The sequence below is a fragment of the Xyrauchen texanus genome, chromosome 41, assembly GCF_025860055.1.
Source record: "Xyrauchen texanus isolate HMW12.3.18 chromosome 41, RBS_HiC_50CHRs, whole genome shotgun sequence".
Taxonomy (NCBI): Eukaryota; Metazoa; Chordata; class Actinopteri; order Cypriniformes; family Catostomidae; genus Xyrauchen; species Xyrauchen texanus.
In genome coordinates this window covers 30,784,156-30,809,955 of record NC_068316.1, presented here as the reverse complement: position 1 = coordinate 30,809,955, position 25,800 = coordinate 30,784,156, and the positions used below count along the sequence as shown (strand labels likewise).

General features: G+C 38.5%; 1 protein-coding gene across 1 annotated transcript in view; it reads left to right on the top strand.

Moving 5' to 3' along the window:
* The first annotated feature begins 2,241 nt into the window (after window positions 1-2,241).
* LOC127634471 (polypeptide N-acetylgalactosaminyltransferase 11-like) overlaps window positions 2,242-25,800 on the top strand; it is a 37,035-nt gene continuing 13,476 nt past the window's right edge. Inside the window, exons 1-7 of the mRNA XM_052114058.1 lie at window positions 2,242-2,318; window positions 15,688-15,978; window positions 19,498-19,621; window positions 19,860-20,026; window positions 21,092-21,217; window positions 21,742-21,982; window positions 24,746-24,863. Of these exons, the coding sequence (XP_051970018.1) occupies window positions 15,726-15,978; window positions 19,498-19,621; window positions 19,860-20,026; window positions 21,092-21,217; window positions 21,742-21,982; window positions 24,746-24,863 (1,029 nt within the window). The 5' untranslated portion in view covers window positions 2,242-2,318; window positions 15,688-15,725. The remainder of the gene's footprint in view (window positions 2,319-15,687; window positions 15,979-19,497; window positions 19,622-19,859; window positions 20,027-21,091; window positions 21,218-21,741; window positions 21,983-24,745; window positions 24,864-25,800) is intronic.

Here is a 25,800-nt window from a genome sequence, read left to right as displayed (position 1 = left end):
TAGAATTATGGTCAAAAAGTTCTGGTCTTATCAAACCATAATACACTTTACCGCATTGGTTTTGGGTGATTGGTTGTATATTTTTTATGACATTAATTTGGACTTGGATGTTCTTTGCTAACACTACACCATAGCCAGAGTCAGAATTTGAAGAATACAGGATATTTTTGTCACATGCAGGAGTGAATACCCCACAGAAACACCTGATCTTTATTCAGGAATAATCATTATCACATATTTGATGACAGGTGATTAATAATTACTTGTGTGAACAAAGTCAAACGCCCCATTATAACAGGATGTATACAGTTAATCAACCAGGTTATTTAATATTTTTTTAAGGATCTTTTATTCGTTTAAAAGTCATTTATTTTTTAAAACATCATTTAGAAGTCATCATTTAGAATTAGTAAAATTGACGAAAAAGAGAGAAAAAAGGAGCTATTATCAGTTCATTAAATGAAAAAGATAGATTAAAAATGTCAAGCTTTTGACAATGACAAATGTTTTCTTTGGATTGGTATGGTCTGAAAACAGAATCTGATAAGCATTTATACTAAGAATGGACATTTCAAATAATTTTGTAATCGGGTAATCTATTACTTGAAATGTAGAATTTAAGTTCAACCTTTGAACCTGTTTTTCCTATGAAAAAAGCAAGATGCATAAACAACAACATCTGAATTCAAATAACATTTGTTCTCACACATAGTAACATATATTATAAGTATTCTGAAGCGATACAGTCACTTCAAATAATGAATTTTTTTTTCCAGTTAACTATTACTTTAAAATCGGCATGAAACGGAAGTAGCGACTGACGTTTCTTCCGTATTGTGACGTAGATCTCAGTGAAACCGAGTGAAACGGTATCGTAATTAAATGAGTCCACCCGTGAAAATGTTAAAATGACACTTGTTTTTGAGGGTGATTGACAAATTATTAAGTTGACAAATCAAATAATCAGTTAGCTTATTAATATTGAGTTTTTCAAACATTGACCAACAAAACATTGATTATCAGAATTGTCAAAGGTTTTTGTGTAATCTGTTATTTTTGTCATTTTTCAGTTAAGCTTTAAAGCTGTTATATCACTCGGAAATGAAAATAAACTCGATGTATTTCGTTATTCATATTTCAAATAACGATGTTTGACAAATACAAACTTTCACTCTAACACATAAACAAAATATAAACACTTCTATAGCAAAATGAAATGATATAACTTTACGGTTGAGCAATTAAATCACCCATTTTTTTATAGCAAAGCATTCAGCATCTCTTTTCATTCTGCATTGCCCAATGCTCTTGATTGACTGACTGTCTAAATTCCAATAACAACCTGCATAATAGTGTGAGGGCGGGTCTTAAGCAACTAACATCCAATAAAATAAAATCAAACAAACTTGATGGCAAAAAACACATTTATACAAGTGAAAAACAGATCAAAATGTGAGTCCTTTTTTACTCTAAATCTCCAATTTCACTTTCACTGCCTGTTTAGTTTCACTTTCAGATGTGAAAGTGAAAGTGTAGGTTTGTAGTGAAAAAGGACCCACACCTGTCATATCTCTTATGAAGATATGGATTTAACCTCTGGAGTCTTATGGATTACATTTATGCTGCCTTTATGTGCTTTTTGGAGCTTTTGAGTTTAGTCGCCATGCACTCACTTGCACTGTATGAAACTACAGAGCTGAAATATTCTTCTGAAAATCTTTGTTTGTGTTCAGCAGAAGAGAGAAAGTCATACACATCTGGGATGGCATGAGGGTGAGTAAATGATGAGAGAATTCTCATTTTTTCCCCCGGTGAAATATCCCTTTAAGGCACATTAGTCCAGGAGCTTTTATGTGTGCTTGGATCACTTAGAAACAATTCTGAACATTCCTTTGTTTGGGTTGCAACCATTCGAAGAGCTGGAAACCAAAACTAGACTGAATATCAACTTCTTTCTTCCTCAACCACATCCAATGGAGTGTAGCTCTCACCACATACATTTTTTTTTTGTTCTTTTTCTTTTTTCTTTCAGTTGTAACCCTTAAACAAACTCTAAAAATGAACAATAGTATTCTGAGAAATTAACATTAACCAAGATTACATTCTGTAAAACAAAAACAAAAAATGTGTTCATTTTAAGTGTAGATAGACGTGTCCGTGCTTATATTAAATATGGGTTTAGGCTGTGATTTGATGTTCGGCCAGCAGGCAGCAGTAGAGTCACTGAGACGCAGCGGTGCTGTGCGTGTCATCATCACCACCAGCGAGTGAAGGGCAGCGCAAAGGAATGGAGCTGTGAACCACGTCTGTATCAGCGAGTGAGTTACAATAAAATACTAATATTATTACTGCAAATTACAGCGGGAAAGAGGACTGACGGCTTATGATACAGAGCTTTTTAAAGTGTTTGTTTGTACCAGCTAGCGAGCCCATTGCTCATGATGGCCCTGTTTAGAAGTGAGCTGTCTACCAAAACACTATGTTTGGGCGTCATAGGAGCATTACAGATCAGTAGGAATTTTGTGCGCGTTTCAAAGTAACGTTTTGTCGCGTTTCGAGTCTGCAGCATCTCTCGACACAGTAGACTGACTGTGTTTTGGGACACAGCCCATGATTGTCTGCATGTCTGCGAATTTGGAAGTATTAAACTGTCTGATGTCTGTAATTATTGCCAATAATAGGAGGAACACGCTCCATATTTATATTTCATTTGATAAAATACATTGTGTCTTCAGTACACTAAATTAGTTTAATTCTGGAAATTGCCTCTCCGTCTTGGTGATTTGTGTTTACACCTGACTTCCTCATGTCTTGGAAATATCGGTAGTGTATCACAGTGAATATGTAATCCGCTCGATTTAAATGTTTAACAGCTGTAAAATTACTGTCTAGGTTCATAAATTACGATTTTCTCTGGTTTTAGATTAATTAATTTTGGGTGCAAGGTAGCTTGGGGGAAAATATGTTGTTTAGTGATCAAATGATTTGGGTTTTGATCGTTTTTTAATATATGGACAATTGCATCAGTAAGTATTATATCAGGTGTGTGTGTATGTAAATGCTTCTATATACTGCCTGGCCAAAAACAAAGTCATACATACTCTAATATTTAGTTGAATCGCCTTTAGCTTTGATTACAGCGTGCATTAGTCGTGGTATTTTCTGCACTGCTGCCACATTAGATAATCGCATTGATGATTGTTTGTGTCAGATGGGCTGGTTTGAGTATTTCTGTAACTGCTGATCTCTTGGGATTTTCACACACAACAGTCTTTAGAATTTACTCTGAATGGTGCCAAAAACAAAACAGTGAGCAGCAGTTCTGTAGATGGAAACTCCTTGTTGATGAGAGAGGTCAACAGAGAATGGCCAGATTGGTTCAATTGATAAAGTCAACAGTAACTCCGATAACCACTCTGTACAATTGTAATGAGCAGAATATCATATTCAGAATGCTATACTGAGATGCGGGTTGGTGCAGTTTTGGCAGCATGAGGGGGACCTACAATATTAGGCAGGTGGTTTTAATGTTGTTGCTGATCAGTGTGTGTGTATATATTTATACCACTTGTCTGTTGAATGCTTGATTCTGATTGGTTAACGGGTGTTCTAAGGTGTGCAATTACACCACATAACTGTTCCATATCACTTTGCCAAATTATTTCAGTAATTTCTAAGAGCCCTACAGACTACCATAACAAAATAGCCAATTAAAACAAAGACATTGGTTAATGTCTATAATATCCTAAATTTATTTCAATTTCGATTGAAAATTGTCATTGGGCTCACGCTCCCTCTCTCGTCTCTAAAGTGACGTTTTAGAACTAGCAATGAAGTCTTGAGCTGTATCAAATCTAGATACACTTACAACAGTTTAAATATTATCTGAAATATCTATGGGAAACACCCTCATGCTCCCTCTCCACCTATCACACACACATGTGGACACACATAAACGCATTATGCACACACTTACTCATGAGTGTAAAACAGAATCGTCATGTCAGCTCACACCTGCATCTCAGTGGGGTTGAAAACAGTTGTTGAGGTTAACATCATAAATATGGTGACACTCGAGATTATGTACTTCTCTATGCTGAGAAGTGCATAATCTCTGCAATTTTTGAGTGATGTTACTTCTGACGAAAGCTGCAAAAAATTGACTCAAAAAAAGAGTTTCTGAGATCTCTCAAAAACAAACACACAAACGCACTACCTCATTAATCGAGTAAGTGCTCCAGTAAAGCAGCACAAGCCTCAGAATCCTCTGCTAGTTCTAAAGTGACAACAAGGGCTCGGACTGTATCAAAGCAAGACGTGGAAGAAAGAAGTTCCACTCACAAGAGCATTTTAGGGACAAAAAACAGAAAATGTCTTGAGATAAAATGCTGAACGATGTCTTAATGTGTGGTAACTGTGGAATATGTGGAATAATTGACTCTGGCCCGAGGAATTGTTTAAAAATAATGCACACCGAGATGTAACAGTCACTGTCATCAATTATTCATTATTTATTGTTAGAAGATGGCTTTTGTTCATCTGTGTGCATTTAAGTATAATTCCTAAACGAAAAAGCGATTAAAATCGGTATAAGTATTGCCAAAACATTTCATATCAGTGCATCCCTTATACATATGACAGGTATATCAGTCTAACTAGACAATCTTTATTTATAATATTAGAACTAGAGAGCAGGGTGGCTGGCTGATGGCCAAAATAATGCTGATATATACAGTACATACAATTCAACTTAATGGCAGCAAATGAGACATTGAATGAACTCTTATTTCCGACAACATTTACCCATAATTTACAAAAATGATAGATTCGATTTTGAATTGAAAATGACAATTCTGTTTAGTGGGCAAATTGGCATGATTATCAGCCAATATCTTTTGAAATACAACAGTTTTACAACACTAGACTATTTTTTATAGCATTAAAACAGTTCAGTGTTTTGATGGATACAGTAATTGCTCCATTCCACTTTCAGTGCGCACATGTCCTTCATCTTTGCATGTCTTTCAGATGGATAGGGCATGATGTTATCCATTTTGTCAAGCATTATTTGCTGTGTGAATGTTGATGTTTGAGTGCAGTTGTGTGGTTTTCTCATGTGTGAGTGCTGCCTAATTTAAATGAAAAATTGAGCCTGTGTGTTGGCCTTGAGGACCCCATAGCATGAATTAAACATGCACGAGCGCTGCTGTAATTCCATACGATGATTCAGGTGGTTCTAGATGGTTTCTCAGTTTACTGAGGCCTTGGAAAGTTTGAATGTATTTGAAGAAAGACTCTTATGGCTTTATTCTCTTTTTAGTGAATGTCACAGAATATAGGGAATAGGGAGCAATTTCAGATGGTTCTGACAGGAACTAACCAGTTAACTAAGTGTCTGTTGATTAGTCACCTGTGATTGGTCAATGACACGCAACCAGGAAAAGATCACAGTTTTTATCTTGTGCTTTGTCTCTTGAATGAAGCTGCCGCCTCCATTCAGCTGCCTCTCTCCCTATATCAAAATGAATAGGGAACCCGCAGTTACCGCATTCCATGTAAAACTACCTTTACACGCTACATATGGATACATTTTAAATCTATGATCCTGCATTTTAAACATGGATCTCTGCCTGCACGCAACCTATCTCATCTGTAATTATTGGTTCAGTTAATGTTAAAGGGGTCATGTTATTAGGAATCAGATTTTCCTTGACATTTAGACATGTAAGAGGTCTTTCCACTATAAAAATTCACTTTAAATTTCAGAACTCAAAACTTTGGGGGGGGGGCATTAGTTCATGACCGCCTCTACAGCAACAACATCAATGCTACTTTACAGCGTCACATCCTTGGCCACTGGTACTCAGTTTGTACTCAGAGAGAGAGAACAGGACAGACAGGCCTAGTGTGGCCTAACTATTCCTGAACACAAAAGGGAACCCATCTGGTCTATTTTTAATGATTTTTGTTTATAAACATGCACTAGACAGATGTTGTTGACCATTGTCATGTATCTAGCACCGCTTTTAAAAGATGCCAAGTTACAAATCTTAAAAAGAAAAGCCATTCTCTTTCATTCAGCTGCTCTGTCTCTTGCTGTTTGAGCACAAACACATCATGGAAATGTTCTTTCCCCCATCTGCACAATTTAAAAAAAATGTTTTTATCCCCATTTCTCCCAATTTTGAATGCCCATTTCCCACTACTTAGTAGGTCCTCGTGGTGGCGCGGTTACTCACCTCAATCAGGGTGGTGGAGGACAAGTCTCAGTTGCCTCCGCTTCTGAGACAGTCAATCCGTGCATCTTATTACGTGGATAATTGTGCATGACACCTCGGAGGCTATTCTCCACAATCCACGTACAAGTCACCACATGCCCCATTGAGAGCGAGAACCACTAATCGCGACCCCGAGGCCGTTACCCCATGTGACTCTCCTCCCTAGCAACTGGGTCAATTTGTTTGCTTAGGAGACCTGGCTGGAGTCACTCAGGACAACCTACATTCGAACTCGTGACTCCAGGGGTGGTAATCGGCGTCAATACTCACTGAGAATCCCAGGCCCCCCATCTGCGCTGTTTTTAATTGTTGGTGTAAACTTGCTGTAGATTGTCATCTTTGGCCGTTTGTATGTGTTTCCGGCTTCAGTGCAGGATGATACTGTAAATGTGTGTGGATTGCTTGTGAACCAGTCATAATATGATTCAAGTGTTGAAAAGGAACTGTTATTGAAGGATAGGGCAGTTTAACACACTTGGACCTGATGCAAAACTGTGTGTAAACAGTTTATTTCATGACTATTTCAAATGTTATGACTGTTTGATAGTTTATGGCACTGCTTTGATTTATACAGTGTGCGTTATGTGTAAACCCTGAAATTTTGTTTTATAATGTTGTGGAACTTCTTCATTCTCTAGAGATTGAGTTTTAAATATGTATTTGGGGGGCTGCACGATGTTAGCCAATCAGAACAATGGCTGTTTACATTGAAGTTTTAAGGTGGTGCTTAGGCCAAAACCAACCTTTTCAGACAGCGGGCCAGAGAGAGGATGAAAAATTATTCTATAATTCTAAATTATGACTTTTGGTGCAAAAAACTTTACTATCTTTATCAGTGGTACTCGAGGAAGATAATAAAACTATAAAAAAGACTGTCATGAAAAATGTCATGACCCCTTTAACGTAACATATTTAAATCTATTATGTTTATTCCACAGTTTACATACCGTCTGTTTGTGTGTGTGTGTGTGTATGCATTAAGTCAATATGTTGCATCAGACATTGTTATTCTTGTCTATAACATATTCACTCAACTCATGATGCGATATGATTCACGATACTGGTTTCACGAAACAATTTTCTTCTTTAAGATAAATGAAAAAGTTTCATTTTATTATTTCTCACTTAGACAAAATGCTGCACATTTCTTTGTGAAACTGAAATATATTTTATGTCAATAACAAAACAAAATTTAGGTACGCTTTTGCTATACTGGATAGCAGTGGTATAGCCTAGCATTCTCTTTCCACCACTTGAGTGGACAGCTATTGAGGGAAATGGATGTTTCAGCTCTGTAATATTCATTTCTGCATCTGATTGAGGTGCTGTGTAACAGGTTCATCAAAAGTCCCTCCAAGGAGATCTTCCAATGCTGTTTTCTTGGAAGGAGGTTGTTTCAGCTCAGCTCCTGCTCTGTCTGTCTGGTCAAGAAGCTACTCTGTTGCAGGGGGGTGGCCACTGGCACCTTCTTTGCCCTCATCCTGCACAGAGGAATTAAAATCTAAGTACAACAGTGACAGGGATTTCACATTGTTATAAAGGCAAGATTTGAATATAATTTGTTATAATTTGTATCATTACTCTTGCACGAGTTAACACGAACACATTTAGAAAAATATGCCATAATAATCAACAAATTATTAAAAATCCATTTAGAGAGAGTAAAATAAATACAATACCTGGTTCTGCAACATCAGCACTGCTTGACGGTGCACTCCAGCATGTGGTTGTACTCTGAAGTGTATCTGTCTGAAAGGTTGTTCAGTATAGCTCTCTTTATGTTGCTCACAGTGAGAGAGTCTTTTTCATTGGATGCCATGTTATGCTCGATCATATGCTTTAATGACCAATGAGAGACGCAGTTGGATGTTTTTCATCACACAGCACAGGCTGTTTTGAGTGGCTTAAGAAGCCTCACCATGTCCTCCGCATCACGCATGTTCTGAGCCATCCAAAGTATCGATGCCACAGACATTTCGTTGAACGTTGTTGCTCTGGAGAGTTGCTGTCACAGCCGCTTGCTGTTCGAGATAGCGTTCGATCATGTCCAGACTGCTGTTCCAGCGTGTAGCAACATCAATAATTAACTTATGTGCTGGAAGCTCCAGTAGTATCTGTTTGGCTGCGAGCACAGCTGTGGCTGTGGAGCTTCGATGAAAGAAGGCAGCAATACGCCTCACTCTGCCCAACAAGCGGCTCATGTGGGACACACTCAAACCCACTTGGCTGGCTAAGTTCAAAGTGTTGGGCAAAACACCTGACACGGGGGGGGGTCAGCCCAGAAACATCCATATTCCTCGCATTGTCCGTGCCCACAGCAATTCCATGGTTGGCCTTTTGAAGCCCCATTCACTCACAGCTGATTTTAAAACTTCAGCAATATTAGCTCCTGTGTGTGTTTTGAACAAAGGCTGAGTTTGGAGAACCAAATTAACCATCTCCCACTCACTGGTTATCACATGGGCTGTGACCATAAGATAAATCTGGGTAGCCCTGGAGGTCCAGCTGTCGGTTGTAATTGATACACTATATGCTTTTCTGAGAGTCTCAACTACTTTAGATTTTGTTTCCCTGTAATGCGCTGGCATGACAGTCTTCCTAAAATGGGGGCGTGATGGGATGGTGTATTTGGCTCCAATGTGTTGAACAGTAGCCTAAATCCTTAATTTTCTACGACAGAAATCGGCCTTGTATCTTTTGTCATGAAAACACAAATGGACCTTATAATCTCCTGGGCTCTCGTATACGCAAGTGGGGCTGCAAATCCGCCGGTCAGTGTGGGTTGGCCTACTGATAGGTTTTTACGTGCAGACGGAGGTGACTGGAGCTTCTCACTGTGGTGACGGTTTGTATGCTGCATCATGTTTGTTGTGCTATACATATTAACATCTTGCAGTATCTGCACACAGTTTTTGTTTTGTCTGCTACCACCGCTTTCATTTTTAGTCTTCGGAAAGCCAAAATGCCGCCACACCTCCGATATGAATGAGGATGTGGCATCCTCAACATTAAGATCTACACTTGCTGCTTCCATGTTTGTTACTGTTTAAAGCTACAACTTGCTCGCTGCTATCGCGCTTGTAAAGCCAGATCTGCATCAGATACCATGCTGTTTAAAATGTGTATCGCGATTCTTTTAACATCTCAACGGACATTTTATATTTTAAATTTAAATTTTCAACCGGCTCGGAGTGCATCGTTACATCCCTACAGCCACACATATAAGCCAAACCATCTGTAACTCTAGTGCTCAAGTCTGGTACATGTTTGTGCTGTCCAAATAAAGAATGTTTAGTAAAAACTTTTAATCTACTTTTCAGCATATTTAAAAAATAATAATTTTGAATTGTTCCAAAACAATCTAATCGGAACGAATTGTGAACAAATTTGTGATTTCATGATGCATGGTAAGCGTTAGGTAAAGATATTTGTAATCATTGTCAGAGCAAATATTTAAACCCCAATTAAACACTCCAAACAGATTACGGTGATGTCGATTGCACAGTATTATAATACAAAAATGCAAAATAAGTAAATACAGAAACAGTTTCATCGTGAAATAAAGCGGAGCCATAAAAGTAAACTAAAAAGGAAACACTGCGCCGTTATACACTGTATTTAATGCATCCTTTATTAAAGTTCAAATAATAATGAAACATGCTGTATAAATAAGCACAAACTCTGAAACGGGCATTTGTCTGTGCGGTCAGAGCCGCTTATATGAGTTGCATGAAAGAGTTTAAAGAGTTTAAAACTTCTCCCGACTGATGCACTGTCCCGCACGGAGACGCTCATCACTGGCGCACGCTTGCTGCAGCTAGATTTTGTTTATAGTGATTGCTCACGACATAGTGAATTATTATATGAGTGTCACTGTGTGTATCTTATTGTGAAGAAAATCGGCGATACGCAGTTCTATAAAGAAGAAAGAGTTTTGTGATTTTTTTTCTTCAGTTAAAGATGGATTGAAATCAAGTGAACACAATGGTGAGAGGGTGTAGGCCCATTAAACAATGCAAACAAATATTTTTTTGATTTGTCTTTATTGGTTTGTTTTCCAATATAAATGTCTAAAACTCCTTATGTACATTTACTTTAGCAGCTATACCGCAGAAGAAATGATTGTTATCGAAGAATTTTGGATATAATACTTAAGTTTAATATTTAAATATTTTAAAATATTTAAAAAATCCTTAAAGATACATTTACCTGAAAAGCAACATGTATGATATTTAGACTTGCTTTTAGAGCAAATATCTTGAATATAAGTATATTTTGGCTTTACTGCACTGGCAGAAGTATGAACAAGTGAAAAAATACACGTATCAAAATACACTTATATTTAAGATACATTCTCTTAAAGCAAGTCTAAATATGTTGCTTCTCAAATAAATGTATCTTGTTTTAAGGATATTTAGACCATTTTAAATGGAAAACAAGTCCATTTTTTTTGCAGTGAAATGTTTTATTAATGAATAAAAATAGAAATCTAAGTAGTTGTCCTCCTTTAATTCAGTGAATGTCATTTAGAGGTATTTTTAAAAGATGATTTTGTCCTCTTTATTGTTAGTAAGCACGTTTAATACAACCTTTTAATTCAGGCACAAGCTGAATAGTCTGTTAAGAGCTAATGATTAATCATTGCAATAATCGCCGAATAATCGTTAGTTTAGTCGATTATAAAAATAATCGTTAGTTGCAGCCCCATATACAGTGTTAAGTTTCTCCACAAGATTTATTGTTTACTTATCTGTTAATGACCATTTTGGAATGTCTTAAGGTTAAGGTTATAGCAGGGGTGCGCAACTATTTTGGTAAAGGGGCTACATCGGGCTTTAAGTAGTGCATAGGGGGCCACATTGCATTCCTTTTGAGATACAATGTTCAGCATTGATTTGGGTTTTGTATCTTTTAAGCCCAGAAATATTGTATACTATTTTTTCTGAAGTGTATATTTGACTAATGGGACTATTCTGCAGTGTTGCATTGCTCTAGAAAGATACTTTTCTATCAGGCATTAAAAAACTGAATAAAGGCTGAGCTTATAAATGATTTATTTGACCATCTCTACTTCCCTGTTAATTTATTATTCAATTTAATATCAGGGGTCTGTTTTAATAAAAAAATAGAAAGTTATGGAACTTTTAATGTTTGTCGCAAAGCGTGTGAGTTTACTTTGTCCTCAAAACATTACCCATTTACACATTAGAAGGGTCATGATGCGGGTCTCATCAATGTTTTGACTTTCCATTCAGCACACAACTGAATAACACAGAATGCATGACTATGATAAATGATTACTGCAAGAGTTAGATTGACCTACAGGTGTGAGGGGGCTTCAACGTTTCTAAATTGCACAAAATAAAAATACATATACATATTCATCTCTCGCTTGCTTTTGCTCACGTGTCAATGATTACCCTTCATATCAATGATGCTGAGATCTACTTTTATTTTTAATTTCATCACTGAGAAGGTTTACCTGCAAAACTTAGTAGCAGCAAACATCACAAGCAGCATCAAGAATGGACAGAGTGGCCGTATAACACTTTTCCTGGAGCAGAATATTGCACTAGAGATCGCTAAGTTTGTTCAAAAGGGAAAGCCAGAGATAGAAAAAGCACACTCTTATGCATGGTTGCCAGACTGCACAATATAAGTATAACATTAGGTGGAATATTTCCAATTTGCACAAGTATGAATCTCAAATTGGGGTTGTTATAAGAGGGTTCCTCTTATCTGGGAACCCTGAGCATGTTAAACGCTTGTGGAGGCGGGTTAGATCCCCATGCAAGATAACTGAAATATCTGATGAAAAAAAACAAATGCTTTTAGGATAAATGCGCTGCGGGCCACATTTAACCATGCGTAGGGCCGGATCAGGCCTGTGGGCCATAAGTTGCCCAGGTCTGGGTTATAGGCTAATCAAAGTTCAGATTTTCTCAGATTGTATTTTTTGACATCTCTGTTATTCAAAGTTTAAAGTGCATGTTGACCAAAGCTTTTAGAAAACAGAAGACTTGACCCCCTCCTTTCACATTTCTATATTTCTGTTCATAGAGAAGCTTTTGCAGATCACAATAACGGTTATATATCAAGACAGTTATTTTTGATGAAACTTCAATGAGAAATTGACTTGTGTACAGTATTAAATACAGGAATTAACAGGAATTAACTTTTTATCCTTCCAGCCAAGGTGGTATATGAATATAGTCAGATTTGTTGTAGGAAAGTTTTTTGTAGTATTGTATTGCATTTAAAAAGTTGATTTGACAGACATGAGACAAATAAAAAAACTGGATGAATGTTTGAAAATGATCTGTTTATTATTATTTTTTTAATCATTTTACTATTTTACTATTTATAAAATATGTAATTGCCTAATAGTTCATTTGGATTTTATTTATTTTAAATTTAGTTTTTCAGATTATTAGTACATAAAACACAAAAACAGTTCTTGAGTGAGTCAGTTAATTCAACCAGATTTATCAAGTCAGCTCCAAATGACTCATAAGAGTCATTTGTTTGGAAATCGGACAACACTGTCCACGTGTTATGTCTCACGCTATAGATTCAATAGCAATATTGCAGCGCTGAAAAACACTTTTTATTTTAGTCCGGTTTTTCTGTCTGTTAACAAATGAATGTCATGATAATCATTTGGTTCTGGTATTATAATGAAATCATAACTAGAGAATGTGTGTGTGTTTTATCTGTGGGTAATTAAAACTTACAAGCACTTCTACTTGAAATCCGTGAGTGAATTTCCATTCTTCCCGATGACATGAATCCTGAAAATTGCCTTCATTCTTCTTAAAGATTTACAGCTAACTGAGGCTATCGATTAGCAGCGGGAAACTAGCCAAGGGCCGTTCTGTCTGAACACTTGCTGCCTTGCTGTCTGTAGCCCAACAGAGCCCCCTTGAGGACAGAACTGGAACATTACTTTTAAAAGCTGTCACCGAAAGGAAGCACCTGCACAGTTCACCAGACAAATAGAAGTAATTTTGGACCCTGATTAAATATCCATGTGATAAGGGCTACTCTTGGATAAGCCTTTGAATAGAGCGCAATAGTCTGGTTCTGGAAGTGAAAATCCTTTTAATTTCCACCATAGGTGGTGATTTTTAACGATAACTTAAAAACCTTTAAAGACAGACCTGTTGTGAGATTTGAGGTTGTTAATCAATGGTTTATGCTTCTGTTGAAGCCATCAGTCTGCGTTATTTCAACTGAATTTTTTAGAAGTTGTTTCATAGGAGAATTTCTGGTTAAGAACTACACTACCCATGATCCTAAAGACCGCGATCCACCAATCAGAGACTTGCAGCCAACAAAGCGGACATGACGCACTATTAATGATTCAATCGATTCTGTCTCACTAATCATGGCACAGGGCCAGAAGGGTGGCACAGGGGGGCACCCTAAAAATTATCTTTGCCACCCCACTTGCTACCTACCCCATGTCAGACTCAGCTCGCTTCCTGGAGACTGTGAGCAACGGCTTAACCCATCTTTGTTGCGCATGGTTCATAATAACATTACGCCCCCATTAACATGACACCCCTTATTAACATGTTTAGTATGTGTATTGCTCTGTATTTTCAGTTTACAGCTCTTCACTTTGTGTAAAATATATAAAGCAGTCCTACTGATAGCTCCTTGAAAAAGTGTTTACTGCGGTATAAACGGTGTAGCAAAATGTCTAATGGTTTATGCGTCTGTAATGATGGTACAACGTTATATATCATCATACAGTCCAGTCAGATGTTGATTATAAAATAGTTTTACTGTTTTCTCTGAATCGGAGCTTAGCTGAGCCAAATCTTTTAGTAACAAGACAGATCACAGACCTATTCTCAGTCATATATTAAATTTGTCAAGCCATCATTATTTTTATAGCTCTTTTAACAGTACATATTGTTTCAAAGCAGCTTTACAGAAAATCATGCCTTAAAGGGTAACTAAACCCCTGCTCAGAGTCTGACTCCACCCACTAGCAATATTTGAAAAATGCTGGAAAAGTGGGCAGACACCAGCGGGGATAGAGGGGACGAAACGAGGGTGGGGCTGAGCGGGGGGGCGTGCACCTGAGACCCGTAGTGACGGATTAATTGACAGCTGCTGTCAGACTCTAAAATGGAGAGTGACTGGAGTGGTAATTTTCTCCAGGAGTATTACTATTATGTTATTCTTATTCCTCACACGGTCGCAAGACGACATGTATATGAATCTGATGAGTTTTATCGAGTTGATGTCAATAGCGCGCGCTCTGTAGGCATATTCATATTTTGCCGCTATGTGAAAAAATCCAGCAAATCCAGTAAATGGTGATTCAAATATATATGATCACTCACCTCAAGACGCCGCTGCGGTGGTGGAGTCCATGCAGGAGGAGCAGCGTTTGGCACTGCGTCGCTTTCAGCTGAGCTGTTTGGAGAAGCCCATTTCCACCTCCATTGCGTTGGAGAAGCAATCCCGCGTAAAATGCAGTTTGCACACTCCTACAGCTCTAGGCGGAACTCATGGTCTTCCAGGCCAAGGACATGCAACCACTGGCTCTAATTTCCAAGTCTGCTGGAAAGCTATACAGTCCAGCAGTGCTGTTGCAACCAGCAACACTACACCTACATACCATCCTGACCACTGTACTAAATACAGATAATCTACGCTAACTTGAAGCTATCCTAACTGACCTAATACTATGCTACTAACTAACTATGCTTCTAACAATACTACACTAACAAATATGCTAATTAACTACCTAGACTACACTAAATAATCTAAATAACTATATAAATGTTATGCTAAATAGATGCTAAAATACTCTATCCTGATCGTTTTCAATACTCGCAATTCCAACTCCTGACTCGCTACAGTGGTTTTGACGAAACAAGATGGTTTTTATACTGCCATGGGCGTGGTAGCTCGTACCAAGGGCGTGGTGAGCTGGAACCTGCTTACGTCAGCTGTCACCGGTTACGTCACGAAGTACCGCAAACAGCCAATAGGAAAATTCAACTGCAGTAGCCACCGTTCAACCTTAAGAGGGCAGCACTCAGACGTTTTTACACCATATATTGTAGAATTAAAACACTTTATACACAAATGTCAAAAAAATTACTTGAATCAATGACCAGTACTAATAAAGCCCCATTCTTACAGATCATTAACTAAAAAAAGTTGGTTTAGTTACCCTTTCATGTCTTAAAGGCTCCAGTGAGCAAACCAAAAGTCACTGACTGTGGCAATGAAAGTAAATGCTCCCTAAGATGTTTAAGTAGGAGGAGGACGAAAAATCAGAAAAACCTAACTCATCTGGGGAAGCCGGTCCTCCTCTGGACAAAATGTGTAGTTACTGCATTTTGCCATTGCAGGGCAGTATTGATTCTGAATGTTTGTTTTTCAGGGGCCTGATAATGGCCGACCGAAGATGCTAGCGATACCATGGGCAGCGTTACTCTGCGCTACTTTTGCTATGGTTGCCTCTTCACCTCTGTGACCTGGTCAATTCTTCTCTTCCTGTACTTCAACCACAGTCAGAACAGCCACGTGTCATTCAAAAATGTGCCCATCCAGGGGCAGCACCGGTTCCAGCCTCGCATCACCCGCATTCCGGTGGCCCAGCACAGAGATGAGGGTCAGGCCCGCAGAGGTCATGCAGCGGAGGCCGCCAAACCAGACCTGTCTCCAGAGCTGGGTTAGTGTTTGGAAACTCATGTGTACTCAATACTTTTGAAAGTATTGTGCCATTTGTGAACTTCTAGACAGTAGTTTGTGCGTGAAACTAATATGCTTGTTGTATATCGTTATAACTCATGACTATTCCATCTTTATGATGTTTTTACCTATTCTCATTATGATTGTGATCACATTTCTTAAGTTATACATTGGAAGTGTCACTGATGAGCGCTGTAATATGTGTCTGTGAACGAGGCGCTCATGTGTCTGTTGTTGTTTAATGTTTGATACATGCTGTTCATTTATCCCCTCATTTTGTTTAATGCATTATTGCATCTGTTAAAGTTCTCTCTCTGTGAGACTCATCAGGATTACCGTAAACCGGGTTCCCACGGGTCCCTAAAAAGTCTTAAATATCTTAAATGGTATAACAAAATTCTTAGTTGTCATTTAAAGAGGTCTTAAATTTGGAGATGTAAAGACTAGAATGGCCATAATGTAATTATAAAACTTTAATGTGATTTATTAAACATTAAAAGGCTTTGATTTAATAAACATATTGGCTTTGTGCGTGGCAGGCTTCACATTTAAAAGCGACTTCAGAGCATTTTACAATCAATAAATTCTGTACATTTATGACAAGTGATCGCTGATAATCTACTGTTGATGGATTATGCCATTGTTTACTTGAAAGTTTTTATTTTGTAATGCCTTGTAAAACGCATATTTTATTTCCCTTATCTGTTTGAATGAGCAGATAGTATAGACATTTCAAAATAAGAGTTTTTCAGGCTTGTCATGCATAAAATCATTTTTTTTCTCTGGTTGTTGTTGCTATTTTGGTTGAACAATTAACTGCATCTGTCATTGATTTTAATTTGGAAGGAATGATAAAGACCATTTTTTTATGCATTCAATATATATATAATATTGTCATTTATTTCTCATACAAATCAGCATATATCTGTAATATAAAGTAGGTACATTTCTGGTCCATGTTACAGCTGCTCTGTGTGTTTTATGTTTGAGTGTTTTTCGTTTATTTATTCATTAAACTATCATTTATATTGTCAAGCTGGTTCTCGCCGCCTCCTTGCCCTTGTTCTTTACACCGTAATATCTATTGGTAAAACACGCCAACGCTGCACACTCGACTCGTTCTTTTTCTCCTAGTCTGCTGGCGGTGTGGCTCTTTTATGCCGCTCTCCACGTGCTCACTGTAATTAGAGACAGGTGTTAAACATAATTTAGCTCAGGTGCAAGCGCACTTACCGCTTTCTCTCTGGCCGGACGCTTCACCATGCCCCCGCTGCCACAAAAATGTACTTCTAAACTCTGCAAAAAAAGGAACAGCCCTTTTTCCAGACACCGTGTTTTAAAGATAATTTTGTAAAAATCCAAATAACTTTACAGATCTTTATTGTAAAGGTTTAAACAATGTTTTCTGTGCTTGATGTTAAACAATGAATGAACATGCACCTGTGGAACGGTCGTTAAGACACTAACAGCTTACTGAAGGAAAGGAATTAAGATCATAGTTATAAAAACTCAGGACACTAAAGAGACCTTTCTACTGACTCTGAGAAACACCAAAAGAAAGATGCCCAGAGTCCCTGCTCATCTACCTGCCTTAGGCATGCTGCATGGAGGAATGAGGACTGCAGATGTGGCCAGGGTAATAAATTGCAATGTCCGTACTGTGAGACACCTAAGACAGCACTACAGGGAGACAGGAAGGACAGCTGATCATCCTCACAGTGGCAGACCACTTGTAACAACACCTGCACAGGATTAGCACATCCGAATATCACACCTGTGTATGAATATGCACCTGCGGGACAGGTACAGGACGGCAACAACAACTGCCCAAGTTACACCAGGAACGCACAATCCCTCCATCAGTGCTCAGACTGTCCTCAATAGGCTGAGAGAGGCTGGACTGAGGGCTTGTAGGCCTGTTGTAAGGCAGCTCCTTAACAGACATTAACCAGGGCACAAACCCACCTTCGCTGGACCAGACCAGACTGGCAGATGTGCTCTTCACTGATGAATTGTGGTTTTGTCTCACCAGGGGTGGCAAAATCGCGTTTATCATCGAAGGAATGAGTTACACCGAGGCCTGTACTCTGGAGCTGGATTGATATGGAGGTGGAGGGTCCTCATGGTCTGGGACGGTGTGACACAGCATCATCAGACTGAGCTTGTTGTCATTGCAGGCAATCTCAACGCTGTGCGTTACAGGGAAGACATCCTCCTCCCTCATGTGGTACTCTTCCTGCAGGCTCATCCTGACATGACCCTCCAGCATGACAATGCCACCAGCCATACTGCACGTTCTGTGCATGATTTCCTGCTAGACAAAATGTCAATGTTCTGTCATGGCCAGCGAGAGCCCGGATCTCAATCCAATTAAACACGTCTGGGACCTGTTGGATCGGAGGGTGAGGGCTAGGGCCAATACAAATATTTACACATGTTAAGTTTGCTGAAAATAAAAGTAGTTGAAAGTGAGAGGACATTTCTTTTTTGAGTTTATTTAGCAATTAAACAGCCCATTACCAAAGACCAAGTCATTTTTAAATGCATCTTTTAAATTGCATTTTAAAAAGCTTGTAGCAATAGCTTTTCTTCATCCATTTGCCATTTGCTTTTCTTTATTGTTTGACTTTTTATTTAATTCATGTTTAAAAATGTAATTATATTTAACAATAAAATGGTGCATTAATAAATCATATTTATTTAATGTTTAAAATGTCATTAAATGTAGCAATAAATTAGTACATTAAGTCTTTTTAATGCACTTTAATAGCACAATTTAAATTGCATTTTAAAAGGTATTTGGCAATTTTTCTTTTCCTTTTATTTAAAATGTTTCTTTGCATTTTCTTTCTTCACTTGAGAGTTGAGTTAAAAAATGTCATTGTACTGTTGACTCGTGAGAGCAACCAATGACATTTCGATTCAGTTATAAGACACACCACCTCTCCCATGATCCACTCGAAGAGGATGTAAGATGGCCTGTCATTGGACAACGGTATATCAGAAGGTAATGGTGGCTCGTTCGCTGTGTCTGTGAAATGCTGAACATGCTACCGGAGCTTGCACAGTGATATGTGTTCAGGATGGGAGCTGGTAATAGTGATGCTGTCAGCAGAACCAGCCTCCTGACCCACACCCCGAACTGAAACATGCAACAGAAGTGAGCAAGAGCAACGGCTCGAGCCACTGGAGAAAGGTGTGATGTGATGCATCTAGAAATCCACAGCGCTAAAAGTGCTCGAAGTTGAAGTAACACCTATAACACCTTTTGTATTGTTGAAAGATCACAAACTGTTTACTCAAAAACCAAGTGGCACACTTAGATATTTGCCCATTGCATGCGTTCTGGCAGTTTATTCAGAGTGAATCCGTTAAACTTGTTTAAACTGTTAAGCGGTTGTCAAGCGTTGTTGGGTTGCTAGAATGAGCTGATGTTTGATAGCGTGTCAGTGTATTGTTGTGCCTGCAAACACACTCAGTGTTTTATGTCTGATTGCAGGAATGATTTTTAACAAGCAGGATCAAGAGGTACGAGACATGGGGTATCACAAACACGCCTTCAACGTGCTCATCAGTAACCGCATCGGATACCACAGAGACATCCCCGACACCAGGAATGACAAGTATGACTTAATCAAAACACTAGCTCTGTTGAATCTGTTAAATTTAAGTGTGAAAGAGTTAAAGAATGACCCAGAATCATGGTTAGGTGTCGTTTAGTTGAAGAATGGCCATTTTATGAGCTCAAGGTGCACAAATGGTTTAGTGTAAAACATGCTGTGTTGTCTAAATGGAGGTGAAGGTACAATTTGTTTTGTGTAATACTCCTGTAAATCAACTCATGAGCTGTGTTCCCATCAGGTGCAGAGACAGGAGCTATCCCATGGCCTTGCCCTCGGCCAGCGTAGTCATCTGTTTCTTCAATGAGGCGTTCTCTGCCCTCCTGAGGACTGTTCACAGCGTGCTGGATCGCACACCAAACTACCTGCTCCATGAGATCATACTGGTGGATGACCACAGTGATTTGGGCAAGCCACTTTATTTTCTGTAAACGTGTCCCATTTGACATCTAATCTGGTCCGCTGAATCGAGATCTAGTCTATGATAATGGTCCATGAGCTCATGCACTTTTGTGATTGTCCCATTTGAAAAAAATCACCTTTGCTACAAAAACCATGCATTAATACAACATGAAATTAAAATGAACCCCAGTAATTTTCCAAATAAATGTCTGTGATCTTATTGTACACAATAGACATTTTACATGCAGCCTAGTTCCGGTCCATTCCGTTGGACTTTTCTTGTGTAAAGAAACCTCCGGTCCATCCTTTATCAATGGGAGGGATCACAGGACGAAATTATTGTTGCTTTTAATGTATGATTAATCAGAAATGCTTAACCTAAACAACCTTTACCCCTGTTTCCAATGATTTTTGTACATCAAAATTGAAGACAAGAAACATGTGCCGTGTCAAGCTAAATAAACATTTGAAAACATTGAGGTTTATTGTCAAGTTCAACCAAAATAGAACTAATCGGACCATCCATTGACCGAATGCAGATGATAGTTCTGATACACAGCTATAGTGTTGCTATAGTGTAAATGATGACCAGGATGTGTGAAAAAAGGTCTATTCGTCATGTTTTTCTAAAGACGTCATGTGCGTGGAATCAGGGAATTTCAAGATTGTGATTTCTGTGCCTGATTGTGGAAATGAATCAAATCTATATTTCTATTGTAAATATACATTTTTCTAGTTTTCTTTGCTCTAAAAATATTTCCACAGTTAAAAATGGCTGGAGTTGTATCAGCTAAAAATAGCCCTCCAATATTTCCATCAGATACGACACACTACAGAAGTTGTAAATACTTTTCATGTTTCCTTTAGTTGGCCTGTGAATTCTAAGAGCACTCTCAGCTCAGTTTTAACACATTTTGTCATATTGAAACCTATTCTGTAAAGTTTCTCTATTAAATCAGTGCAGAAAATGCCTGCAGATTCTGTCTTGGCCTAGCAAAGAATGCATGTAATGCCCCTGTTTAGAAAACCATTGTGTGAATACCAGTAATCCTGATATGATGTGACTGACAGATGATCTGAAGGAAGATCTGGACGTTTACATTCAGCAGCACCTGCAGAAAATGGTGAAGCTGGTTCGTAATGAGAAGAGGGAGGGGCTTATCCGTGGTAGAATGATCGGAGCATCTCACACTAAAGGTGTGTCATAATTTTAGATGATCATTTACCAGATGGTGTTATCCAAAGCCACTGCAGTTCACTTACTATGGGTTCAGAGACCAACTGGTTATCCGCAGTTTACATGTCAGGGACTGTGTCTTGGATGCTATGGAAGGATTTTAGTTTCATCAATCCTGAAAACATTAGTGTTCAAAATCACATTCTTGCCTTGTCTGGAAATGTTCATCCAGCAACTTACAATTAAATTTTTTAACCACAGAAGTCAATAGACAGCCCAGATTGCTGTAGTGGACCTGCAAACAATTTGCTTCATAAAGTAACCTTAATAAGGCACTTATAGTAATTGTAAAACGGATAGAGCTCTAATCTGAAATTTGATCGGATGAAATTTTTTTGAAGCTGTATGAGAAGCCATGCTATTTTGTTAATGTAGTAATTGCTGAAACAGTCTGCTGCCCATCCAGTCAGACTTTAGAGCTCTAGCTATGATTTGTAATCCTTGTTTTGTGCTTTTCTTGCCTTGCCCTTTATGTGTGTTTCAGGTGAGGTGTTGGTGTTTTTGGACAGTCACTGTGAGGTGAATGAGGAGTGGCTCCAGCCGCTGCTCACACCTATCAAACAAAACAGAAAAACGGTGGTGTGTCCCGTCATTGACATCATCAGTGCCGACACACTGGTCTACAGTCCCTCTCCCATTGTGCGGGGGGGATTCAACTGGGGCTTGCACTTTAAATGGGACCCAGTGCCCATGTCCGAACTCAACAGCCCAGACGGAGCTATCAGGTACATCTAGCCTGCCAGTGTGTGTTAATGTCATGTGATTCTAGGGCTTGCCAGAATAACATGCAATGGTAAAACATTTTCAATACCGTTTATACCGCAGTACATATATTTGTGCAGGACTGTGTTATGTTATTTGCACCTGAACAGAGAGCAGGACATGTCCAAAACAAGTCAAGGTAAGGAAGAACTTAGTCGAGTTGTTTATGCAGAGTTTGTAGGGTCATGGAATACCTGGAAATTGCCTATAAGATTTCCTAGTTATGCTCTTCTCTAAAATGTTTCATGACCTAAATATTGCCCTTGTGTTGAGCTTGTGTAGAGTCGAACTTGCTCACAAGCCATAGTGATATCTCTTTTAAATAGGTTATTTTCAGGTAATTAGTCTAAATGTTTGGCAAGTTGGTCTTAATTATTCATTAGCGAATCAGTCGAAATCAAAATGAAAAGAGTGGGAATTCTGTTGACGGTTGCCAAGCACCATTGCAACTTTCTGTCTTAAGCCCAATTTATACAATTGAAGAAGTCGTTTTAAAATTAGTTTTGCATCATATAAAAAAATTTACTTCTGAACAACCAATTTCAAAAAACTGCTTCTAAGTTATCCATTTAGGACATCAAAGGAGTATTTTAGATTCAATACAGGTTAAGTTCATTGTGTTGATTACTAGGCTTGGGATCGATATCTTTTTCACACATCGATATAAAAAAATAAAAAAAATAAATTATCAATCTATATTGGCATATTTTTCAGATATAAATAGGTCTCTTTATACATATTTCTCAACATAACTTTAGGAAATTGTGAGCAGTAGGGTAACTTAAAGGGGGTCGCATGACTGACGCGTCTGGCAGTCCAAAATTCAAATGATTGTGGTTTGACAGCTTGAATGAAATATATTCAAACCATCTCTAAATGTTCTGTTTGCTCAGTTACACTAGTTTCATACACTTGCCTGCAAAATCATCAATATCACTTTGTTCATTCTTGAAGTACAAAAAGCTTCTTAACATTTGTGTGTATGATGACTGGATTCACAACTGTGGACTGCCACCTGCACAGCATCGTCACATCCTGTGTGTGATATCTGTGCCTTGTCCAACCCACGATGCAACGCTTCTCATCCAGTGTGCGACCGGCTTCAATATTAAGTACTGTAAATTTTATATCACCCCCCTTGTGGTCTCCTAAAGCTATTACGTCAGACTACATTTAACGGAAGGCTAACTGACAGTGAATTGGAAAGCATACAAATTAGGCTTCTAATTTAATTCGATTTCTCTCAACTATATGGAAATTAACGTGCCAATCAATTATCAATGTATTGATATTTTGTGACATTCCTATTGAATACCACAAAAATGTATTTAGACTCGCCCCCTTTTCTCAAAAATAAAGACAAAAGAAGCAAATAACTGGGTTCCAGTGAAACTTACTTAAAATGGAAGTAAATGGTGCCAATCTGTAAATGTTCAAATGCTGTTTAAAAAGAATAGCCACAAGATGTAAACAATATGCGTGTTTGCTTCAGCGGCACTAAATTTTGCTCGGACGGCCACCAAAAAATTATCAGTGCCTGAAACACCATGTCCATGTTTCTTCAATTCTGTCTGTCTCACGTGAAGCCCTGACCACCGATAGATATGTACATATTGCGATATACACGATATAGCAATATACTGTACATAGCGATATGCAAACCTTGCAAATCGCTGCTTTCTGCTCCGTACCGCTTTTTAAAAAGCCTAAGCAATTCCACACCACAGAGGATGCACATTTCTCTGATGGAAAGTGTATCGCATGTGTGTAACATGAATAGAATGCTGTGTACATTTCTTGCCACACAGTGGTGATTTTGCAAAAGAGTCTATTATCTAAAATGTATACCAGTTGTCAAATTTCTACCAGTTTATATCACCCACCCCTATGTGACTGTTAACTCATCATAACGTGACATAAGGCCCACCCCCAAGTGATACTGCTGCTTTCTACTGCATGCCCTGTGCCTGAAGCAGCTCTCATGGATGGCAGTGAGGACTAACACATTAACCCCAGGGTCATAGACTGTCCCGTTGGGAATCGATTTCCCTTGATGGATTCATAGAAGCCCATTAGGTTGGCAATGAACTACATGCTGTCTGTGTGACTCTGTGCACTTGTGTCCCTCATTTATACATGTACTCTATTGACACAAATTGAGCGTACACTACCAGTCAAAAGACACAGCCTCTCACTCTTCATTATGACTGTTTTCCACATTATAGTCAATTAAAAACTGAAATAACACAATTGGAAGTATGGTTATTATGCTGTGACCAAAACATTTTCAACAAATCCAAACTATCTTATTTTTGAGCTCTGCACACTCTCTTTATTCTCTCAACCAACTTCATGAGGTGCATCCTGAGATGTTTTTTCAGAGTTCCCATGTGTGGACACTTGTTAGCTGCTTTGCTTCACTACTTTTGTATCGAAATTCATATGTAGGCACAATTTATATTGCTCTACAAAACTAATTTGAAGCATTTAAGCATAAACCTTCAGATCAAGGATTTTTGTAAGATCGTGAGAAACTCAAAATTTGGACAATTCCAATGTGTCCAAATTTTGGATTGGAAGTGTGCTAGTGCAAGCTCACTCTAGTGTACTGAGACAAGTGGTCAGATCTTGCTATAAGATCCATTGGTGTAATTAATTGATTAGATCATGAAGTAGGATTTTTTGTAGTGATATTAAGTGACTCCTGTCATGATGTTTCTCTGCAGATCTCCCACTATGGCGGGTGGACTGTTTGCCATGGACAGGAACTACTTTTACGAGCTCGGTCAGTACGACCGTGGTATGGACATCTGGGGAGGAGAGAACTTGGAAATCTCTTTTCGGGTAAATGTCCTGTAGCTTAAAACAGTAGTTCTCATTTTCTTTTGGTCAGGCCCATTTTTGAAACTGGAAAAACTTTTGCAACCCCACCCTATAATCTTATCAAAATGTGTTTACGTTTCAGCTGCATGACACGAAAAAGTTTTATGAAAACTGAATGCATTCTTGCAACTTTGCTGAATAATAAAAATGTTTACACAATTTTAACTCTTAATTATGAAATTATAATCTGAATATAACTTTGTTACTACATTGTTCTGTTATTTTCTGTAACATAAACAAAACATTATTATAATTTGTAATTTTTTGGAGTCTCCCCAATTTGGAATGCCCAATTCCCAAGCGCTATAAGTCCACGTGGTGGCGTAGTGACTCGCCTCAATCCGGGTGGTGAAGGACGAATCTCAGTGAGACCGTCAATCCGCGCATCTTATCACGTGGTTTGTTGAGCATGTTACCACGGAGACATAGCATGTGTGGAGGCGTCATGCTATTCTCCGCAGCATTCACGCACAACTCACCACACGCCTCACCGAGAGCGAGAACCACATTATAGTGACCACAAGGAGGTTACCCCATGTGACTCTACCCTCCCTAGCAACCGGGCCAATGTGGTTGCTTAGGAGACCTGGTTGGAGTCACTCAGCACGCCCTGGATTTGAATTTGTGACTCCAGGGGTGGTAGCCAGCATCTTTACTGGCTGAGCTACACAGGCCCCCAAATAAAACATTTTAACTAGGTTTATATACTTATAGAAAAATACAAAAATGCAAAAACACCTTTGTGTACATAAGCGCTGCGCAGAATGCCAACCTGACCCCACACAAGGTGAAAAGGGTGGTGGAAAAGAAATTGCACACATTGGTTCTTGCGTGTATTGCCATTACGGCAAATTTGAATGTGTGAAACTAAATGAGATTTGAGAACGGGGCAGTCATC